Source organism: Colius striatus, chromosome 1, assembly GCF_028858725.1.
Source record: "Colius striatus isolate bColStr4 chromosome 1, bColStr4.1.hap1, whole genome shotgun sequence".
NCBI classification, from domain to species: Eukaryota; Metazoa; Chordata; class Aves; order Coliiformes; family Coliidae; genus Colius; species Colius striatus.
Genome location: NC_084759.1, coordinates 185,277,666 through 185,300,502, shown reverse-complemented (window position 1 = coordinate 185,300,502; position 22,837 = coordinate 185,277,666). Strand labels below are relative to the sequence as shown.

The 22,837-nt window shown below is 34.3% G+C and overlaps 1 protein-coding gene across 1 annotated transcript in view; it reads left to right on the top strand.

The window, feature by feature from the left end:
* The window catches only part of GRM8 (glutamate metabotropic receptor 8), a 352,719-nt gene that overhangs the window by 272,553 nt on the left and 57,329 nt on the right, over positions 1-22,837 (top strand). The window contains exon 8 of the mRNA XM_062018137.1: positions 6,823-6,959. Coding sequence (XP_061874121.1) covers positions 6,823-6,959 — 137 coding nt within the window. The remainder of the gene's footprint in view (positions 1-6,822; positions 6,960-22,837) is intronic.

Sequence of the window (22,837 nt, the reverse complement as noted above, 5' to 3'; positions counted from 1 at the left end):
TACTGAGTGTCCTCCTCTGACTGATATGCAGGTGTGGAATGAACTGTTCTTTTTGCAGAAATACACATTTCTAATCATTCATTGTTCTGAGGATCAAAACATCAAATAAAATATACCTGTCTCTGCAAAATCACAACTAAAGTTTTTGTTCATCAGCTTCAGTGATATAAAGTTGTGCTGCCTCACCTGGAATTGATTTGTATCATTTTTTTTTTCTTAATATCAAATTCTTTACTTTCTCTATAAGCCTTGTAGTGGGTACCACCATAATTTATATCACATATGCTCCAAATCTTTATAGAATTAATTTCCTGAAGCACTCTCAGTTTCTCTTTCATTCTATTTTGTGCATTCATCCATGAACAGCTACAATCTGCCCCAAAGTAAGATAAACTGTCTAACCATGGGCATTGGATGGCATTTTAGATACCCTAGGGTATCCATCTGGCCTCCAGCTGCAGCCTCGGAAAGGCAAAGGTTCTCTGTCATGTGCATATTGTGTAAATCTGTGTGAATGTCTCTCATATCTTAGGATACTTAAAACCTTAATAAGCACTTACATTTACAGCTACTGTATACAATCCTGTTTTATTGTCCTAATCTTGAACTGAGACATTTAGGGTAAGCATAAAGATAAGATTTTTCAGATAGGTGTAAGACAATCATATTTTCTTTGTTTTAGTAACCACATTGCTCATTGTTTGAAAATTACTGCTGTATGGATATTGAGTAGATGTCTTCATTTATCAGAAACCTTATATAATTTGATACATTATGTATTCTTCCTCTGTCTTCCAGCTTGACATTCACAAATTAACCTTTGTTAGTTCTGATTAGCTGTTTAAAATTCTCTGTTGTTTTTTCTGTGTTTTTTTTTTTTAAGTATTAAATGGTTTAGAAGCTTATATTTACTCTTTCCATTTATTGCTTTTCAACCTTCTATTTAATTTATCTCGTTGAAATACTTATCACTGACAAATCTCTTGTTTAATTTTACAAACGTGTTCCTCTGATGGGAACTCTGGGTATTGAAGGTTCAAATGATTACTCTTCCTCTTTCTACTTTATTGAAGTACAGTAAGTACTGAGAACAATTTAATTCATGTACATCTCTAGTACTTTTTTCCTTTTAAAAGCTAATTAAAATTAAATGCTAATAAAAAAAAGAAGTCTGAAACTCCAACTCTAGCACTTGAAACGAATAGTATGAATTAATGAAACAAGGATTGTTCCTATAAATCTGAAGAGTCTTCCAGTTAAGCCACATTCTAACAGATAGTGCATTTTGAAGTTCTTGTTACAAAACAGTAATCTATAGGTGCGCAATATATGCTAAATATGTATGTACAATAAACTGCTTGGCTTTCATTCATCTAAACATACCCTTGAATCCATACTGCTTTAGGATTCAGAATAGATAAAACAGCCTATGTGGAACGTTTCAAAGGATGAAGACAGCTTAAGTAATTTTCATTTCAGTTTAAAAAATTAAATCAATATCAAGCCTCTGAAATCTGGTGAAATAACATATTGGTGTCTGGTATCAAGCTTTGTAATGTAATTAGCTTCAGCAGAGTTCTGTGAGTTACAGTTGTGAAACTTAACAGCATAACCATTTTTCTATACTTTGTTCAAGGCACTGAAGCAGCAGTGCCTCATAATAAGTTAATTTTAATTAAAGGTTTTCAAAGAAGAAAAATCCAAGGCTCTTTCTTTAATTTATCAGGTTATAGATAGATAGATATAGATATAGATATGGCTCAACTATTCTTAATTTATGAACCATTACAAATTAATCACTTTAACATGTGATTAGCCACTGCTACATGTGAACTTGTGGTTTTCCAGTCTTTCCACTGCTTTTTCACTACCTCAGATATCGCTTCACTGGATGATATTTAGGCTGATATACTCCATAACCTAACAAAGATTACAGTTTGCTTTAGGAGCAGGCATGTTTTAGATTGATGTGAAATGTAATTTGATGAAGTAGGCACATGCAAAGGTAGTTGCTAAGCAGCATCTTAAGAGTATCAAGGTATATATTTCAGGATTTCTTCAGAGGAATGTGGATTTTCAAGTTCAGTACACAAAGGATCTGTCATAAAACAGTTGTTTATCGGAAAGAGTCCTCCTTGACATCAGTGCAAGGCATTAAAAATTCAAAATATGTCTTTGATTCTGAATTAAAAGCCTCAAACATTTTACTTTTTTTTGTCTTCTCCGAATAACATTTCTAGCTGGTTTAAACTGCAGTTTGAAAGGCTCATAAACAGCTGAGGTCACAGAGGCATGTTTCAGTAATGTTTAGCTAATGTGCTAGTTTAACATTCCAAGTTATTTAATGCTGCTGGCTGTAAAGTGTGAAGGAAGAGAAAGAATTTTTTTCAATATCAGATTACTACTTTATATCTACATTAAGTAAATGTGTCTTTAGGCCTTAGAACATGTAACTTATTCTTTTATACCATGGATATGGATTGTCTTGAGATGAATTGTAGGAGAACTGTACTACAAAGCATCCCGCTGTAGGATTTATAGATGATTAATTATTTAGTCTCATTTTGGAGTGATTTCTAAGCAGAATCTATTTACCAGCAATTCAGTGTTTAAAAAAAATGTAAGGGATTTTGTATGTATTACAGTAAAGATGTTGAAGCTTTTGGGTGACCGCTTCATACTTACAGTATATATCACTGTTAAAAGGTGTTCAATAGTAGACAAAAGCTTGTATTTATAACTTGAAAACTCAACTCACCAGTTCAGGTGCAACACTGAATTGAGGTAAACCTTTGTATTTTGAACCACATCAGTGCAGGTAGCCACAGCTCTACTTTTGGGACAATGTAACTGCTTCATTCTGTGATGTCTTCGAAGGAGTAGAAGAATGGATGGAGCTCTGTCTCCATGTGTTTCTCACTATATCTTATGTCTTTTGTTTATTCCAGTTAAGTAGTTCCTGGAAAGAAAAATGAACACTGTCCCCTTATGCTAATCATAAGACTGAACTGCTGGTCTTTCCTTTACAGACTGAGGATGTTAAATGAGCTTCATTTTCCTATTTTGTTTTTGGTTTACCTTTTTAATTACAAAAGAGTATCATTTCAAAACAAATGTGTAAACCTTTGAATAATACTTCATTGTAGAATTTTAAATTTTCTTTCCACTTATCTGTCTAGAGTTGTATATCAGAGAAGAAAAATACCTTTAAAAAGTATTCTGGATCTGCTTAGCAAAGAAAGACTTCAGAAACACCTCAGAATAAGTTAGTAACTATGTTTGTATATGAATTAAAAAAAAAAAAAAGAAAAAATGATTGGTGAAAAGGAAAGACAAAGGAGATGAAGTCTCACACGTGATTTTCCAGAGTTAGCCAAGCTTATTATGTATTCTTGAAATTCTACCATGTACTCCTGGTACAAAAATTTAGTTAAGATGGTGAAAGGTTGAATACAATTACCTGATTTAACCATGTGTTAAAATCATGCATGGCAACAAAACCACACAGAGAAAAAAATAAGAAAAGACTCAAAGACACATTTCCCTCACTGCTCTTTAACTATCTTGCTAAATCACTGTTCTCAAATTCTTTAAAAAAAAATAGTGAAATTATTTTAAAAAACAATAGGACTGCTTTGGATTCTCTGACATGTTCTACACTAGCATTAGAGGCACATGTTTCCTAAGCAAAAATAATATTTTTCCTATGATGGTGCCCAATAAATGTTCGTGGATCAGAATATTAAAGTTCATTCTCTAAGATAAATATCCTATCCCAGAGCTATTCAGTGTGGCTTCCCAAAACGTTTTAATCTGAGCTGGAATTTATATAACCTGAGCAGGTCAGTGTTCTGTATTACTTTCTCTCCACAGTGTGCTTCATTTAGATTGACCAACCTGTCCACAATGAGCATTAAGTGGAGCAATTAAACACTCTGTGCCATAAACTAAAACTAAGATTCAATTCCCTCTAATGGTAATGATACAATATAAGAATGTGTAATAGTACAGTAACAGATATCAAGAGTACTCAGCTCTGCATTTCTGATTTTCAAAAAAAAGAGGCCCTTTTGCAACTCAGTGGCATTTGTTAGTGATAAATACCAAATGTAGAAGTGCTTCTGCCTATGATATTGGTTATGGTTAGCTACAATGTTTCTCCACATACTTTAATTATCTAATCTCTAGACAGTGTTTGTCAGTTTTTTCCATGGAAGTATTCCCTGTAATGTGATGGACTACTCAACAAACTATAGTTTCCTAAAAAACCTTTTAATTTTCTGTGCTATCCATTCTTAAATGAATTGCTCATTGGGATCATCACCAGGGTATACCATTCTTCAGATGAGATTAACATTTTTTTAAGAATGCTGATTAACCATTGGCCTCTATTTTCATTTTCCCCTTACACTTTGAAGGCTTCTGCTACCATCTTGTATTCATAATTTTGGGAACTCTTTGTAAAAACCCCAATTTGTCTCCAAATGTCTTTAAGTTTTGCTTTCCTGGCTATGTAGCTAATGGTTTATTAGTGCAATCCAATTATGTACACCTCTTTGTTTTATATCCATTAAAATTCTAATTCCACAAAACAACAATTAACTAAGACAAATATAATTCTAAGACAGAGAGAGATTAAAATAATAATTAAATTATTGCTTGCTAAAACTATCAACTTGTTATGGCAGCATTGCTAGTACATAATCAAATTTACAGCAGGCACTGTGACTGTTATTGTACTTTCTAAAATTTGCTGTTGAACAGAGGGATAGTATGTTCTTCCCAATGTTTAGGGATCTGAATCTTCTGTGACTTATTCTATCTTTTAACAAGCTTAATTTTATTAACTTGGCAAAGATTGTTTTAACTTCTGTATGAGAAAGATCTTTTTGGACTTGGAGTGGCAGCTGGATACAGCAGGGTGTTATGTCTCTGTTGACTGAGGTGCACAGTGTGAGATGCTGTTACGCTCTAGCTGAGAATGCCACTATATCAAAGAGAAATATGGTCCTGGCCTGTACTGTAGCCTATTTCTTTCTACATCATATTTCTAAAACAAATAATAAATTATAAGATCACATTGATATTGTTGAGCATAGGAATGTCTGAAGCTCCCACTGGTCTTGAGGAATACAAAGAACATTTTGTATCTGTTTGTAAAAGATATATGTTTATTCCCTGAGCTCTTCAAATGCTGCTGAGTGGAAAGATGAATTCCATCATTCCTTGAGAGTAATAATTTGAAGGTTACCTCCAAAGCTACGTACCCACCACAGTTGAGTATGTATTTATTGGGTGGAATAAATATATTGGACCAACCTGCTATCTGGGCAGTGAAGAATAATGTCATTGCTCGGAAGATTGTAGACTGTCATTTTTCTCATCCTTCATTCTATCAAATGAATTGAGAGCAAATCACGAAAAGCTTTCCAAGTTTTGCATTGAGCGTTTTGTACCTTCATGGGATCTTAAGTTTTTATCTCGCATAATTTTTTGACACTCCTGTAATTGCTCAGATCTAATTTTTGCAGCCAGACTTTTGCTGGCAGAACTGTGAAATTGGCACGGTAGTTAACTTGCCACTTGTCATTCTTAAAGCACTTTTTATTTAACTGGATATCAGTTTTGCATGAAAGCTGCTATACAAACCAAGAGAAAAAATTACTTTATGGGAGACAGACAGACATACAAGCAGAAGTATTTATGCTGAAATTCTTGGGCATGTAGATTGCTGTTACCTCTTCTACTGGTTAGCTTCTGCTTGACATGTACCCAGAGTTTCAGGCTTTGGCAAGTGTTCTCTGGAAGCCACTCACAATGGACTTAGTGCCTTCAGGGACTGCATTAAAAAGTCTTAAATTGCAGGAATTTATTATGAACTGGTTAATCTCCTTTTCTTGATTGCCCAAATGGAGAAATGTGAAAATAATGGAATATTACTGAAATAGAACTTCAACATACTTGAATTTGTCTTCAATGGACTTCAACTATAAATATAAGTTTGAGGGATGCATGAAAATTACATTATTTGTGTAGTTTTGGAAAAGTTTCTTTAGGACTGCAGATCCTTGATGTCACCTTGAGGGAATTCATAAAAACGTGTTCTAATTTGGCTGTCTTGGTTGCCAAGGTAGACAAGTAGTTTTCAATCTTTGAACACTTTGTTGATCAAAGTAAGAACAGAGTGTCAATTTATAACTTTTGACAGCTTCAGCAATGGCCCTTTCTGTCAGGCAGTGTCATGTACAGAGGAGAGAGGGTAGCAAGCACAGCTGTTATCCTTAATTTATTTTGATAAAACACCTTTACACAAGTGGTCAGTGCTAGAAACTGATTACATTAACTGTGACTGCATTTAGAAACTTACATCACAATGTCTTTTATGAGTATTAGCTCTTAAGTTGATGATATGAATTTTATTTTCATGCATAACAGGGAAATTATTTATGAAATTCATTGCAAAATTGATATGTTGTGGCTACTGCACTACATTCATATCCTAAAGTGAAATTACACCTTTCTGCAAGTCAGAAGGAGTTTATCCACTTCTGTTTTATCACAGAACTTCCTAAATTGCAAAAGGATTGCAAAAGATTATATTTTTAAACTGTTTTAACTATCTCACAGATAGGTTAGGTTTTGTGATTGTGAGAATAACACACATGTTGTCTTTGTGTGATTTTTTTTTTATTTATTGCTGTTTTAGCTGTGCATTACAAAGAGCCTGCTCAATCTCTAATTAGTATTTTCCCTTAAAAATATTTTTTCTACAAAATTGCTTCAAAGGTATTTATCCTAATTATCTCATTGTTTTATTTTCAGGGAGTGCTGGTACACCTGTTATCTTCAATGAAAATGGAGATGCCCCTGGACGCTATGATATTTTTCAGTATCAAATCACCAACAAGAGTACAGAATACAAAGTAATTGGTCAATGGACTAACCAACTTCATCTAAATGTGAGTACTAATTTGATTATGATGTCGACTTTGGAGAATATTTGAGTATTAAAGTATTTCAAAACACTTAAAAAATGTTGATTTACACTCTGTCATTTAGCAGAAGAAAGCTCTTCCATTCTCTCATTGGGAAGTCGGTAAAAGATAGCACAGTAACCTGAACCAAATTCTGTATATTTTAAAGTAGACTGGGTTGTGTATTTACTTTCTTCTTTAAATTATATTTTAGAATGGTTATATATCTGATGTTCTTCAGACTGATTATTAAGTTAGTCAGGGGTACGGTAACACATTCTTCAAAAGAGGATGTCAGATAAAGTGAAGGGTACATATATATTGCCCAGGTGTTTGAAATAATATAATGAGATGGAAATGTATTTACTAAAAGAGAGACACTCTCTAACCACTTCTTATTTAGTTGAAACACTAGAATGATGAACTGTTGCAATAACAATATTTCTTTAACATAAAGAGAGAATTTGGAGGTTTTCTATATATTGGACTAGAATTAGTTCAGTCCCTTATTATCTAATAGCAGAAGAAACAAAAGACACAACAACTTACCCATCCTTAGGAGGTGTTTCTAGTTGCTGCCTTTATATGTTCTGCAGGTTTTGTGACAATAAAGCTCCACCTGTGCATGGAATTATATTTTTTGAAAATTTCCATCCCCAGAAGATTCAGAGAATATAATATGTAATATTTGTATGACAGCCAAGTATCAAACCACAGCTGTAACTTGAGAAGTTGTTGGGTACAAGGCACTTCTTTCTGTCAGAAGATGGCTCCATGTGAGGAGAATTACAGTCATGAGAAAAGCAGAATTAATCTGTTTCTGTGTTAGATGTGCAATATTTGCAGGTTTCACTTCAGGTTTGTTAGATGTTTGAGTAGCTCTGCAAATGTGAAATATCAAGTGTTGGTGTGCTGAGGGGTGATGAGAAAGGAAACAGCATGAATTGAAGACTGGATTCACCAAAGGGAGTTTATGCATTGGGCTTGGAGCAAATCACAAAAAGCAGGTTTCAAACATCTCTGGTTTTCCACGTGAGAGGTAACACAGAGGAAGAGTAACAAAGACAGTGCAGTAAATATTACAAATGATTCTTCTGTTGAGACTACTTTGCAATAATTATCTGTGTAAAACAGGTAACACGTGTGATAGCTCCCCATTTTCAGCCACAGATGTTAGATACTTTACCATATCTATGATTTAATCTTTATAACTACTTGACAAGGAATCATTTATTTAATGCTTCTGCACAAATAGAAAAAAAAACTCTACCAACAGAAACTGTGTGTAGCAGACTGTGTAGCAGTGTTACTTTCCTCTCTAAGCTAATATCTATCAGTTGAAAGGTATAAAAGGAGAAAAAAATAGCTAAAAAAGTTTAAAGTTTAATACCAATTTCTGTAAAATACTTGTGTTAGATCCTTATCATAACTACTATGGCATACAAGCCAGATCTTCATAATTGCTATGGTTTTCTGAAAAGTTAGTGTGTACTAAGTGAGTATACACATTTTGCACAAATATTAGTACTAACATAGCAGTTACACAGCAGTAGCTAAAAGCTACCTTAGAATTTGCTTCAATTTTAATTCCATTCCAATCTGCCTTTTTCTATCCTTTTCAGCCCCCCTGCCCCCACCTCATCCCTGACTACTAAATTTTTCAACAAGCCTGTAGCTTTTTAGTCTCATTATTTCTGCCTGATGTATATGTACTCCAGGGAGTTCTCTGAAATAAGATTAGATTGGCTGCACTCAGACTACTGAAACCACACCATGGTAACCACATTGACCACAAAGCTAACTGGAAAGGATTTATCTAAGGACACCTCTTGTTAACTCTCATTAAGAATGTATGTATTAGGATGTTCTTTTACTCTCTTTTTTTCACCTCTTTCTTTCTCTTACATGAGCTCATGTGCTGGATACAACTTGTCCAAATTCATGGGTAAGCCCTGTGTAATGTCTGAAGCCGTGGAGACGTAAATAGGTTGACACACTGCTCCACAGCAGATATTTCTGCTCTCAGCTTCATGCTGTGAACCCACTCCTGACTCACCATTCTGCTGCAAACTCCCTTCTCATGCTTACTATAGTGGGAGCAGGCACACAGCGCTCATTCCTCTGTGCACAATGTAAGTGGATTGATTCACCAAAGAGATGTTTCTCTCCCGACTTTTCAGTCCTGTTTCTCCACCTACAGATCCTTATCTAAAGCCTGGAAGATTTCTGGGTTTTATGTCTTTGTAGTGCAGTTCAACCTTTAGAACAATTAATGTAACTAATCTTAGGACATGTCTTATTATCTAAATAAATGAATCAAAAGGTTTGGTTTTTTGGTTTTGATTTGTGGGGTTTTTTTTAAGTTTCTCCCACCTCCCTTCCTTTTTGTTTTCCTTAGGATGCTCTGATATTTTTCTGTTGGGTTTTGGCTGTGCATCTCTGTTGTGTGGGCTATGGCTCCTCACTCAGTGATCAGCCCTGATCAGCCCTCAAAGTTCAGGATTCCTCTGATTCCTAAAAGTTTTGACTTACTCTTCAGGGTTCTTATGGTCAAGCTCATTATTTTCCTGGTGTAGCACTGACTTACCCTTTAGTCAGAATATGCTGACTCTAGCTAGATAAAGACTCCCTAAGGGGTTGTTTTTCAACAGGCTTCACCAGCTGTTCAGACCCTTCTAGCTGTGATGCTGGTTTCTCCCTGGAGTCCCCAGTAACATTAATACTCTAGACAGACTAACATTTCAGATTTCTCCTGAAGCTACTATAGCTTCCAGATATAGAAGCTTCATGATTGCTGCTCAGTATTTTTCCTTCAATTCTTAACAAGAAGTGTAGGTATGACAATGCTGGTACAGTACAGTAGTTAGGTTTAAAAAGAATCCTAATCTTGAAAATAATTTTGTGTAATTCTTGAGTTTGAATAAGATATCTCAATCTTTGACAGATATGAGGAATCTCTGCAAGCAGATATTTAGAGACCATCAATCTATACTCTTAAAGAACCTGATTATCTTTTATACAAATATCACTTTATATGACTCTGAAAATGTAAATGTACACCCTTTTTACGCTCTAAGGTTACTTGATTTTAACTGGTCTTAATGTACTGGTAATAACCAGATTCTAAAAATTTTTAACATAATCTTGAAGGAAAAGATGATTGCCTTAGAACTTCTGATCACTGGCTATAAGTTAACTGTCAGGGTTTTCTGTTGTTTACTTTCCTCATTTTCTATTCTTTACCACTAGAATATTTTAAGGCTGATTTTTAAGACTAATCTTAAGAAAACTCTAATAGTTAAAATCCTTTCTTTCAAAAATGATGCTGGATTTTTTAATGAATAAAAAAATCCAGGAAAAGGTAGCTGTTTCTGCAAAAGTTATGTTTTATTCATATTGCAACAGTATTTTGCATACCAGGTCACATGTAAAAGTTCCCTACAAGTGTGTGGGTTTAGCAAATTTGAGCTCTCAACCATGTAATCTTTGTAGGAGGAAAGTTGTTAAAAACAAGCTTGCTTTTCCTGACACTTAGTATTTCAAATAGGCTTCCTTTTATGATTAATAATAAATTCCCTCTTAGGAACTGTGTTCTGTATTGCACATGTTATAATAAAGGCTAGATCAAGGTCTTGACTGATGGCTGTTGTCAGTGCCAGTACATGGAAATAGTTGCAGAACTAAGGTTTTAATAACAAGAGTCTCAGTTTCCTTTCCTGAGGAATTAATTTGTTCTGGTTCATTTCTGAGGGACTTTTTTTACTTCTTTAAAAATGTTATACTTTGAAACATGAATACCATCTGGAAAAAGAAAAGTTGAAATGTGTAAGAATTTTGAAAATTAATGTTTTAGTTTTTTTTCTTTTAAAAATCCTTTTTAATACAATTTAAAGGATTTTGAGATTTAATTTCAAGCTCATACATTGTTTTGGTCTACCAAAATCTGTGCTTAAAGATCCTAATATATATGAAAAAAAAAATGTAGATCCAAATCTATACTCTTCCAAGGTGGTAATTTTGATTTATGGGACATTGGGCAGACAAAACTATTGATGCTTTCAGAATCAGGCATTTAGCTGATGAGATTAAAAGCTTGTAAGGATATCAATTTACATGACATTCCCCAAGAAAAAAAGAAAACATACCAAAACACTTTATGTTTTAAAAGATACCAGTCAAATTTCTAAGTCAAAATTCATATGTGTTTTTGTTTGTTGTGGTGCTTGTTTTTTTTTTTCACCAGAGCAAGAGCTCTGTTGAAAGGTAAGATAAAATTTACAGTAACAATTTTTTAATATTCTCCTAGAATTAATAGGATACATAAGCTTTCAGATTTATGAAGTGTGTGCACTGAGGATATAAATGACTCAGGGGCATCAATTTTTCTGTGACAGTCTTGATTTATGCCTAAGAAAACCATAAATTAAAGTTACACTGATGTGATGAACTGTCTGAGAGACAGCCATAATCATCATCAGCCTTAAGCACTGTGTTTGGTGAACTAGTGAAAACTGGGAACCCCACATCGACAATGAGCTTCCTTTCAGGAAACCATATCACAAAAAGGTTTGAATCAGTATTTGATTTCTCTTCTAGGGCTCCTGTAAATTATGTTTCTAATCCTAAAGGAAGCTATCAACATTGACATTAGACAATTCTTTTCAGAAGTAACAGATACAAAATGCATTAATTTCCTTTCTTGTGACATGTTAAAAGAAAATGTTTCAAGAACCTTCTGATATTTTTTCTAACTGCAGCAAGTAAGTTTTAAGCTTTGCTGTAGGCCACTATATTTCATTAAAGATGACAGAGTCTCTTTTTTCTTTTCCTGTGGTAACTATTATATAATTTATGGATGTTTTCAAATTGCTGAACCTAAGCCCTGTGTTTAACAAAAGAACACACTACAGTGAAATACACAACAGGAGCACTTAGTACTGTACATGAGCATATCTATAAACGAAATATGACAATAATACTGCCTGCAGGGTGCTCTTCTGCCCCTATGTAATAGGGCAGTAGAGTTCAAACTTACACTACATCCATATTCCCTGCCTGAAAATTCTTGATGCTGTGTTAAAAAATAAAATTTAATGAGACAAGTAAATGTTTGAGGTTCTTCTCAAAATTATATTATCTTACTTTATTCTACAGAGAGCTAAAAGTAGAAAGAGACTATTATGGTTTTTACAAGACTACTTAGGTTTTACAAAGCTGGTCCTGATCTTAGCACTGGTCAAAGAACACGTATCAGGATTTTTTTTTCTTTACTATCAGATTCTGAGGTCAACATGAGACTTGTAGCCACTAAGTACCAATGATAGGCTGAAGATATTAGTCAACAGTAGGCTAAGTGAATGCAAATTGTAGACAAGCCAGCAAAACAGGACAAGGTGTAATGGATATAAACTGGAACATAAGAAGTTCCAAAAAATATAAGGAAGAGTTTCTTCCTTGTGAGTGTGATGGAGCACTAGAACAGGCTGCCCAGATGAGTTGTTGAGTCTCCTTCTCTGGAGACATTCAAAACCCATCTGGGATGAATTCCTTTGTGACCTACTCTAGGTGGTCCTGCCCTGGCAGGGGGGTTGGACTAGATGATCTTTCAATATCCCTTCCAGCCCTTGAGATTCTGTGAAATGTGAAACATAATTTGGATTTTCTGATTTTGAAAGGAAGCTGAATACCGATGTTGAAAAGCATTAAATGATTTTGAGATGTGCCTTTGGTAGGACAGGTGCTATTTCAGACATGACTGAATATCAAAACAGAACTTGGATTTAAGACCCAACAGATTCAGAAGAACACAAGAAGAATGATGACTTGTCTTCCTATGAAGCTTTTTATATTTTTGGTCCTCTGCCTATCTATCTCTCTATCTATCTATTTATTTATTTTCCCTGTAATGAAACAGACATCTTGACTGATTCTCTAGAGAAAAAAAACAAAAATGGAAAAAAGATCTGCTAAGAAATTATCCTGAACTTGAGTAATCATTTGTTCTTCATTAGAATGATACCAGATTGCCAAAGAAACATCCTCTGCTTCAGAGTTAGGATGAATAGGGATTTTGTCCCACTCTGTCAGGGTGAGTGAAAGTCAGGTTACTCAAATGAAGCATGGGGTTGTAAGTTGCACACTTGACTGTGAATTTGTCACAGGATTGTTGAGTAGATGGTAGATATTTAATAGCTTTTTGTGATGATCCTTTGTAAAGTGTTATTATGGGACCAGGCTGCCCAGAGGGGTTGTGGAGTCTCCTTCCTTGGAGGTCTTCAAGACCTGTCTGGACATATTCCTGTGCGACTTGATCTGGGTGAACCTGCTTCTGCAGGGGGATTGGACTAGATGATCTCTAAAGGTCCCTTCCAACCCCTACCGTTCTATGATTCTATTAGAATTAATTGCTCTTTAAATAGTCATAGCTAACAGGACAGGAAGTGGTTTTGGTTTTACAGAAAAGAACAAAAAGATGCCTTGCCATGCATGATAAAAGTAATCACTTGTGTTTTAAAATATTATTTTCTCTTCACAATGTGAACTGACAGAACGATTAAAAATCAGAAGACTTATGTATATTCTTGGAGAGTTCTTCATTCATATATGAAAAATCAGAGCAGGCTGCTCTCCTTATACCAACTAATGCTATGAATTTTAGCATAGACAAACAGCTACTGGGCATAGCAGGTAGTTTAGATTATGCATTTCTGGCAGAAGTCTACAATAAATTGCTTTGTGATGTACTAGTGTGAAACATGGAGTATCAGTATGTTTCTTTCCCAGTCTCTTCCAAAGATAGTATATACTCTTTTCTCCCCCACAGAAATTTTTATATGTATTATAGTGTGAAGATTGAGCTGCTCTTTAAACCTAGAAGCAAAATATTCATTCTTAAAAGCAAAAATGGTACATTAAATTACTTTATTATTCATTTTAGTTACATAATGGGAGTCTAATGCTAAATTAAAAAACATTAAATGGAAAACAAAAGAGATATTTAGTGGTCATGATATGATGAATGAGAATAACCAATGGTTAGCAGAACATTCCTATATGATTATTTTTTGTTTGCTTTGCTGCAATATTTCTTCATCTTGTGGTAGTATTAATTCCTTTATGATAGAAATTTAATAGTTATCCAAGACTTTTTATCCTGATAAAGCCCCAAACACTTTTATTTTAAATGATTTCATGACAGGGAGTACATTATTTTCTGCATTTCCAAAATGGTATCACTGGTTTTAGTGGTGATATTGTGATCATACAGCTTGAATCAGGAATGCGTAAATAAACTCGTAACTTTAGCTTGCAGTAAACAGATTTAGTGTCGAGTGGAACAGTAGAATGTGCTGGGAATTACTAGAACAAAAAGGGAGGATAACTAATGTTTCCAGTAACTCCATGAATCAAAGAGAAACACAGTTTTTGCAAAGCATGAGCATAAAGCCAAGCAATGGCTTTGGAATGGTTAACTGAGGTTTGCAAAGCAAGGAACTCCTAGACTTGTAATGTAATCCATCTGTTCTCTTCCCTGGTGCTATGACCTGGTTAGCAGAACTGTTACTTCACTTAGAAAAGTCACATAGCTGGAGAGAGTCCAACGGGAAGCAATGATAATCATCAGCCATCTAAAAGTATGCCTGTAGGGAAAGGTTGATCAAACTAGAATTGTTTAGTCTGGAGAAGACTGAACTGAAGAGAGTTATGTGAATCACTTTCAATATAGAAAAGGTTATTCAAGAAAAAAAAAATCTATGTTAGTCATAGATAATTTGGCTATTAGGAGAAGTAGGTTTAGGATTTTAATTACAATAAGAGGGATTTAATACAGACATACTGGAACATTCTAATAATGAATATAATTGAATACAGGGCTGCATTTTCTGGGAGACTAGGCAATCTCCAAGGCTATGGACTGGTTGTACCAGACAAGTTGTGCAGACTGATTGCACAGTTGATTCAGAAGTGGGGACAGAGGACTTCTTCAGCCATAATTTCTTATATTTTCTGGCTTTTTAAAGTTTGTTTTGATTGATTTGCTAGTGATCCCCTCAAAGGTAGATTTGCTGTATGGCTTGAGCAAATGCTGGAAGGGATATAAGCAAATGGACCTCTACACTGTAGGTTTCCTGAGTGAATACAAAAGTGCGTATGCCTTTAGAAGAACTGTATGATAGGTTTATCAGTTTATAAACTTGATTACTTTTTTAACATCTTCTTTTGCTCCAAGCTGTGCATTACATTAGTAGGTAAAGACAGTTTTTCTATGCACCCTTGGAGGGCTTTCCATTCTTATATGACTCCAGATTGGACTTTTTTTACATGAGAGCTGCTTAATACTTCCAAAAATTATTATATTCCTTTATATCTACGTGGAAAACAGTTTGCTATTGTGACAGTGGAGATTTCTTTTACTTAAACCTCCTTTTCCTACCATTTCTCTGAGAAGCATTTTTCCTGGAACCAAAAGCAATACAGCACCTCTACTCATAAAATTATGTAAAAATGTATCAATAATTAGCCAAGAAGTGTGATCATCAGCATTTCCTATTTATTTTATTCTCCTAAATATAAACAATTGTTTTCTTATTTAAGTATTTTATAAAACTCTAATAGGTAGTCTAAAGAATTTAGCTGTCATGAGAATACCTTGAACTTTTTCTCTATATCTGGCCTGGTTACTATCCAGTCTTCTATTTGTGCCCAAAAATTTGCTATCTGAAAGCTACCCTTGCACTAAAGAAGACAGCTAAAGGTATCTCAAGAGACTAGTTCTTGCATAAAGTTAGCATCTTCTATACCCTATGTTACTCCAAGGATGAAGACTTTACAATCCCTGAAGACCTTCTCTTCCATTTTTTCACTTCTCTTATCATTCTGAGGTGCCTTATAAATACCTTACTCCTCATTACTGTAATTTAAGCCAATTACTTATTTTTTCCAGTGTCCATGAAGCATATCCTCATCGTTCACGTATTCAAAGACCATTGTTTTGGCCTAGGCTGTATTATTTTGTTCAGGCTGTCCAACCTGAATTTGTTCAATTTAGTCGCATAGCTCATGTTTTCTAGACACACTCTGATCTTTGGGGACTTCCTCTGGACTCAGCTTTTGATTCTTCTTCAAACTGAAACCCAGTGGTCCAGTCTTCACAATATATTCTACTTGATGTCTCACTAGCACAGAATACAGCAGAAATGTAATTTCATGTAGTCATGAATGCAGAGAGGAAAGAATATTTTATCTATCTAAATTTATCAGGATGGCATTTGCCCCTGCTGCGACAGTATGATATTGATTCAGTGTATTATAATCTACTAGAGCCCTGAGATGTCTTTTATTTTCTGAAGAACTGCTCTCTGTCCTTCCTGATCCATAATGTGCTACCTGTTAGTTGTCCCTGTTAAACTGCCCACATTATTTTTTTTTTGAAGTCTATCTGCAGTATCATTTGGAATAAATGTCCCGACCTTCAGTATTGCTTCAACCTTTACCAGTGTTATTATCTGCTCAAATTTCATCACCATATACTCTATCATCTAAACTGCATTGAGTGGTTTTTACAAGTATTGAGTAATAGTAGACTAAGAATAGAACTTTCCAGGCCCTACCCTGTATCATCCCTTCCATTCTGATAGAGATTCAATGACAAATCTTACCTTTCCACAGCTTTCTGATATAATTTGCACCTAACCCTAGGTCTGTTTCAATAGGTTGCTTACAACTTACAGTGTAGTTTCACATGGTGTCAAAAATCTTTCTAATGTTAAGATTAATGACACCTGGCTGCTTGCCTCTCATCTGTGGTGCCTGTTACCCTTTCACTGAAGGAAATGTGACAGCTCATTGTTGACAGATCCCTTTTGGCAGTTATTAGTCTTGTTTGTTTGTTTTCTCTATGCTTTTGAAATGTGTTTGGTTTATTTCAGGATTTTTCTGGAAATTCAAGTTAAACTGGATGATGGATAATTCCCTGACTGCTTCTTTCCCACCTTTTTTTGCGCATAAGCACTAGGCTTTCTATTTGCAAGTTCTCTCTGCTTTCTCATAAAATCTCAAGAGCTTTCTATCTCCTCAGTCAATTCTTTAAGTATTGTAGAATATATGTCAATGTGTTCAGTCTGTATGAAAAACCCCAACTTCCTGAAGTGCTTTAATTTTAAACATGTTCATCTTTCCTTACTAACAATGATTTTTTTTTCTTTTTCTGACTAAATGTGTTCTGTGCTATTTTTTCTAGCTTAAACTTCTTCCACATGCTTGTTTTGTGGCTGCCAGATTACTAAGTCTCTCCACAGAATTTTCAATTTAATTATTGACTCTTCTTTCTAAGCAGAAGCATAGGCTTGGTGGATAGAGCTCTCCCCCTGCTACAGAAAATCTCAATAAACACAGTCTGTTTTCTGCCAGTTCTGATCTAGTTACAAAAGACTTCAAGATTTTCTATATGTGATTTTTTTTTCACCTCTCCGGAACTGTGTTTAATGGGCCAATGATTTTCCTTTGTTTATGTAGCGTTGAAAATTCAAAATTATTATCATTAAAAGATCTGACTGTTCACTAAGAGAAGCTGGCAAAGAAGATATGAACTATTATAATGGAAAAATACCTTAAAGTAAGGTCAAAACATGCATCTCTGTTTCAGATTTTTGCCATGCTTCAAGGTAGAATGTAGTACAAATATTAACAGCTTTTTTCCTAAAACCAGACTGGACATATACGTCAGGGACGGTTTAGGTATAGTGTCTCTTTTCTTGAGACGGGGAAAGAAACTCTATCCCTATATTTCAACTGAGCTTGTTTATTCCTCTGTCACAGTCAATTAATGTCTAAGGTTGCTGACATGAAGGCAACTTTGCTCAAAATTTCAAATGCTTCACTTTACTGAAGCACAGTTTAGAAACTGGGAAGCACAGGATCACAGGACATTTCATCTGTTTTCTGTTATTCTTTGAGAGGTCAGTGATGAAGTTATTTCCACGGTTCTTCTTGAATACAGAACTCAAAAAATAGATGCAAAATTGCCCTGCTTTATTCTTTGAGTTCCTTTATTAAAAATCTTTTTGCTACAATTTCTTAAAAAATCATCTGTTTGGAGGTATGCTATGGCTGCTGACTATCATGCTGACTGATGTTGCCTTATTCATTTTAGAATGTTCTGTTCTACATTTTGTCTATACATTGCTCTCATGGAATCATAGAATGGTAGGGTTGGAAAGGACCTCTTTTATCATATGGTTTGACTGTGAATTTTATATTTTTTTCTTGTGTATTTCTATAATCCATAGTGCAGTTGAGGTCTCAGTCTGTGAGCAGTGTGGAAATAAGAATATATTATTTGTATGTTGGTATTATTTTAAAGGAAGGGCGTGCAGGTTGGAATTTAGAGGCATTAATTTTTCAGTTTCATATGCAAAACATCTTTTGCACTGACCAAGAAACATAAAATAGATTAAATCATTTAAATATAGTGGGGTAGGATTAAAATTAAACAATCCCATCAACATTTTTTTTTTAAATTGAACTAAAGATTTTTATGATTGGCTCATTTCTAGTTTTAAAATAATAAAGTGGTAAAGATAACAAAAAATATGACAACTCATCTTAAGTAATACTAAATATGTGTAAGGGTCATGATCTTGTTAGCATAACTCTACTAGTGTTACTGGATTGAAGTAAATTTGCTGGAAGTTTAGCCCAGTATAGTCTTTTGCAAGCCATCATAAAGGTGTTTGGAGACGGCAGTTTCCTGTTTTGATAAAGAAACTCACCTTTAAACCAATAGATTATTAAAAGCATGTGATGGTGGCTATTTTTTCACCAAACAATCTGATTTATCCAATGGGTTAGTCTTAAAATTATTGAAAAAAAAGGTCTAAAAAATTCCTTTAAAGTCAAATGGCAGTTGTACTTAACCCCTTATGTAATTTCTGCTTACTCTGAGCTTTAAAGTAAGGAAGGATCTGAGAACCATTGGGAATGAAAGACATTTGAAACAGATTGGAGGGAAATATAGTAGCTATAGAGCACCAGCCTTGGGACAGTCCAATTTGAAATTTAATTTAGGTGATTAAATAAAAACAACAGATTTGTGAGGGATGTTTGTTATGAAAAGTCTTCATTGACAAATGCAACTAGTTCATTAAACTAGTGATTGCACAGACCTTTGGAAGAACTGAGAAGACTCCTCAGACACAAGGAAAGTGATGTTAAAAAACACTTTGCCACAACTAGGCTTCTTTTCTTAGACCACTACATTTTTTTGGAAATATATTTGCAGGATATTTCTGCATGATCAACTTTAGCTAGAAAAAAATTATTTCCAAGCCTTATGGTTCAAATGGCCTTAGTACTAGAGCTGGGTGAAACCTATCACTTGAAAAAAGATAATGATGGAAGGTTTCCTCTGAAAACAACATTTTGTTAAAGAAAAATCTAGATCTGACAAGTCTGGTTTTTTGTTTTAATTTGAGATTTATTGAACATTCTTATTATAATCAAAGTCTGCTTTTGGTAGCATAGAATGACCTCAATCAAGTAGGTCAGCTACATGTCAGATACATGTAAGAGCAGTGAGGATCTATAGGTAAGGATATGCGACAGACATTGTCTATGTGAAAATGATCTGCATAAGGGATAATTTTGGAAACCTGATTTACTGACTGGCCCATTGATAGTAATGATATATTTTCAAAATATATACAATAGACTATTCAACACTTTCAAAAAGTATGAAGTCTGCAGATGTCACCTTGAAAAGGATATTTCTGTGTCATAAAGCACAGAAGAAATTATTATGGAAATAATTGTGATACTTTTTTTGTTTGGTTGTGTTTTTTTAGGTTTTTTTGTCTCATTTGTTAATAGACTATATTCAGAAACAAGTGTTCAAAAATTATGATTAATGCTTTCAGGAAAGAAAGAAGATGAAATCTTTCTTATATTCAAAGCAAATTCAAGAAATCTTGCTCTTCTATTCAAAGAGCCCACTAGATTGCTTTAAAATTTGATCTGAAAGTGCAACAACAGTAACCATTTATTTGACAATCACCGCACTTTGTGCCAGTCTACTCTCTAAGGTGTCTGATAATAAAATCTTGGTCTACAGGTATTCCATGCACATTAATAAATTTGTTGTTTGGCAAATTGAAGAAGGGACTATATTGAAGTTCCTCCTATCCTTACACCAAGAGTCTGTGAGGGTCAGTGCTTCTGTAACACATTAGTACCAACACAGGTAAAAAAAAAAGTAAAACAGATCCCAAATCATTCAAGTGCTTGCATTATAAGAATAAGCACTAATAAATATTCTCTGCAGATTATGATACAATGGTACAATTACTCCTAGTTTACGATTTCCACAGTATAATCCTCTATGTAACTATTCAACAATCATAAATTATATGACTTAATGAGTGAGAATGGTTTCTCTGAGGTAAAATTAGAGTCTCAGCACACTAAATAACATACTTTCATTGATAAAGCAAGTATTTAATCTTAGTTATGTTTATGAGCACAAGAAACTTTTTATTTGCTTATACTGTTCTTTTATGTTTGTATATATTTCCACAGAGCATCTTTCTCTTTAATTATTTTGCCCTAGGTGAGGATAACTTGTTGATATGGCTAGAACATTAAAAATACATTCTCTTAGCTTTAGTAATTCCAGAGATTGCAGATATTTTAGTTCTGGGAAACTGGAGATGACAAAGATTTTTACATGCTGAGGAAGCACAGTATTGTCATGACGTTTCTGGTATCAGTTCTTTGAAAAAAAATTTTGTTCAATTTTAAAGTTAAAACTTGTTTTAATCAAGCTTTCTACAATAGGACTAGTTTCTGTGAAAAAAAAATCTTCCAGACCTGAGATATGGAGATCAGTTATATCGCTACTTAAACTTCTTACCCACATTTTAAACTTATTTAAGTGTCTCCACTGCTCCTGTCTGGATAACAACTTCTCTCCAGTCAACTGCAAAGTTGACGTTCAGAAGGTTAAATAATTTGTCCAAAGTCACTGAGAAAGTCAGACTATATCAGAGCCATATAGCCTAACTCTACGCTTAGAGGCCAAAGTTGTTCAACCGTTCTGTAGTATTGCTTTCAAATAATATAAATATCACCTTCTTTCCTGTAGTCTAGGACATTTAAACTCATTCATGCACATAAATAATTCTATATACCTGCATGTAAATAGGTATTAAAATTCAAATTATAGTAAATTTTACTGTCTTTGTTTTTCCTGTGAAAGGAAGCTGTGAGACAAAAATGCTAAGAGGTGTGCCTAAGAGGAACTTTGGACAGACTGATTCACAGTTAGGAGAAAAATTTCTATCTAAATTGTAACAATAAACAATGCTTCTGTTCCTAAAGGAAAAGGGAAAGAATGATTTTCTTTGTAGTGTTTCAGACTAGTCCTTCAGTGCTCATTGTATCTGGTCAAGCTTCTCAGACATCTCTTCAAAACAATAGTCAACTACATTAATTTGCAACCAATATATGGTAAAACCAAAGATATGATTCCATGTTCTTTGAAAGCCTCTAGGAATGTCTATGCCTGAAGTTCCAGAAAAATGACATCTCAGTCGATAGGAAGACATCTGTATGGGGTGAATGCGGTAAATATTTTACAGCAATTATGGCTAAGTTGGCAATGACAGGGATTTTATACTGCCATCAACAATCTGGATTCATTCAGGGTTTTGTTTTCTTTTGATTTTTAGTTTAAAACTGGTTTGTTTGGGTTTTTTTTACATTTTTTCCCCCCTATTTCCCTTCTGTGCATACCTGCTTAAATTTTTGTAGTTTAGTCTGTAAAAATCACCATCTTTTCTCTAGAGGGATAAAACCTACCTGTCAGGCTGAATGCAATGATCTTTATATCTAGTCTCATAATGAATTCACTTCAGTTGAATCAGTTTCAGTTTAATTTTGGTCTATGGTGATTCAGATGACTTGACTGGACAAGACACATTAGAGACTCAAACTTTTACTGTGAGAATAGATTCATTAGACAAATTTAAAAGATAAATATTAGAGTAAATTGACTTAATTCACCCATTTTCTATGCTCCTCTGATGAACCATTTTGTCAGAAGATAACTCAAGATGAAAATGAAAGCAACTATTACTGACAGCTGGAGGTGATTTCAGTTTTTTGTATTTTTTATAACTAAGAATCTGAATAGCTATTAAAAGCCATATAAATTTGTATGTGAGAACCTTGATTCTTCTGAAGGTCTTGGCTAATTGACTACAAAATGTTTGCTAGCTCCCAGAACTCTGGTAAAATGCACTACTTGGATTCTTCTGTTCAATACACTCAATAGACTCAATAGAATTGTTTTGTTTGGAAAAGGCCTTTGAGATCATCGTTAACCTAGCACTGCCAAATCTCAAGTCACTTCTGTCCCACCATGATCCTCCCATGTCTGTACCAAAACCCCTCAATAGCACCAGTATTTGTTGCTCCTGCTCTGCTAGGCAAGATTACCTCACCGTCTGTCCAGGAGACGTTAATGCCGAGTTCCCGTCACTGACCTTGTATAATTCCATTCATTATAATGGTATCCTTAAACACATATTTTGTATTAGTTTTTAAGAAATATCAGACTCTGAGATATGATTTCAAAAATTAAAATTCCTGCAAATGATAATATAACACAATCTGAAACATTTAAATATTATCCACCAATGCTGTTGGTATAAATTCTCTGAGGGCTGTTCAACTGCTTTTGTATTGTCATCAGTTAATGAATTATGTAAGCAATAATTTTGTCCATGAACATTAAGAATGGAAAACAGAGTGATTTTGTATACACAAATGGTTTAGAAATTGTATGTGACCTATTAACAGCATTTTTG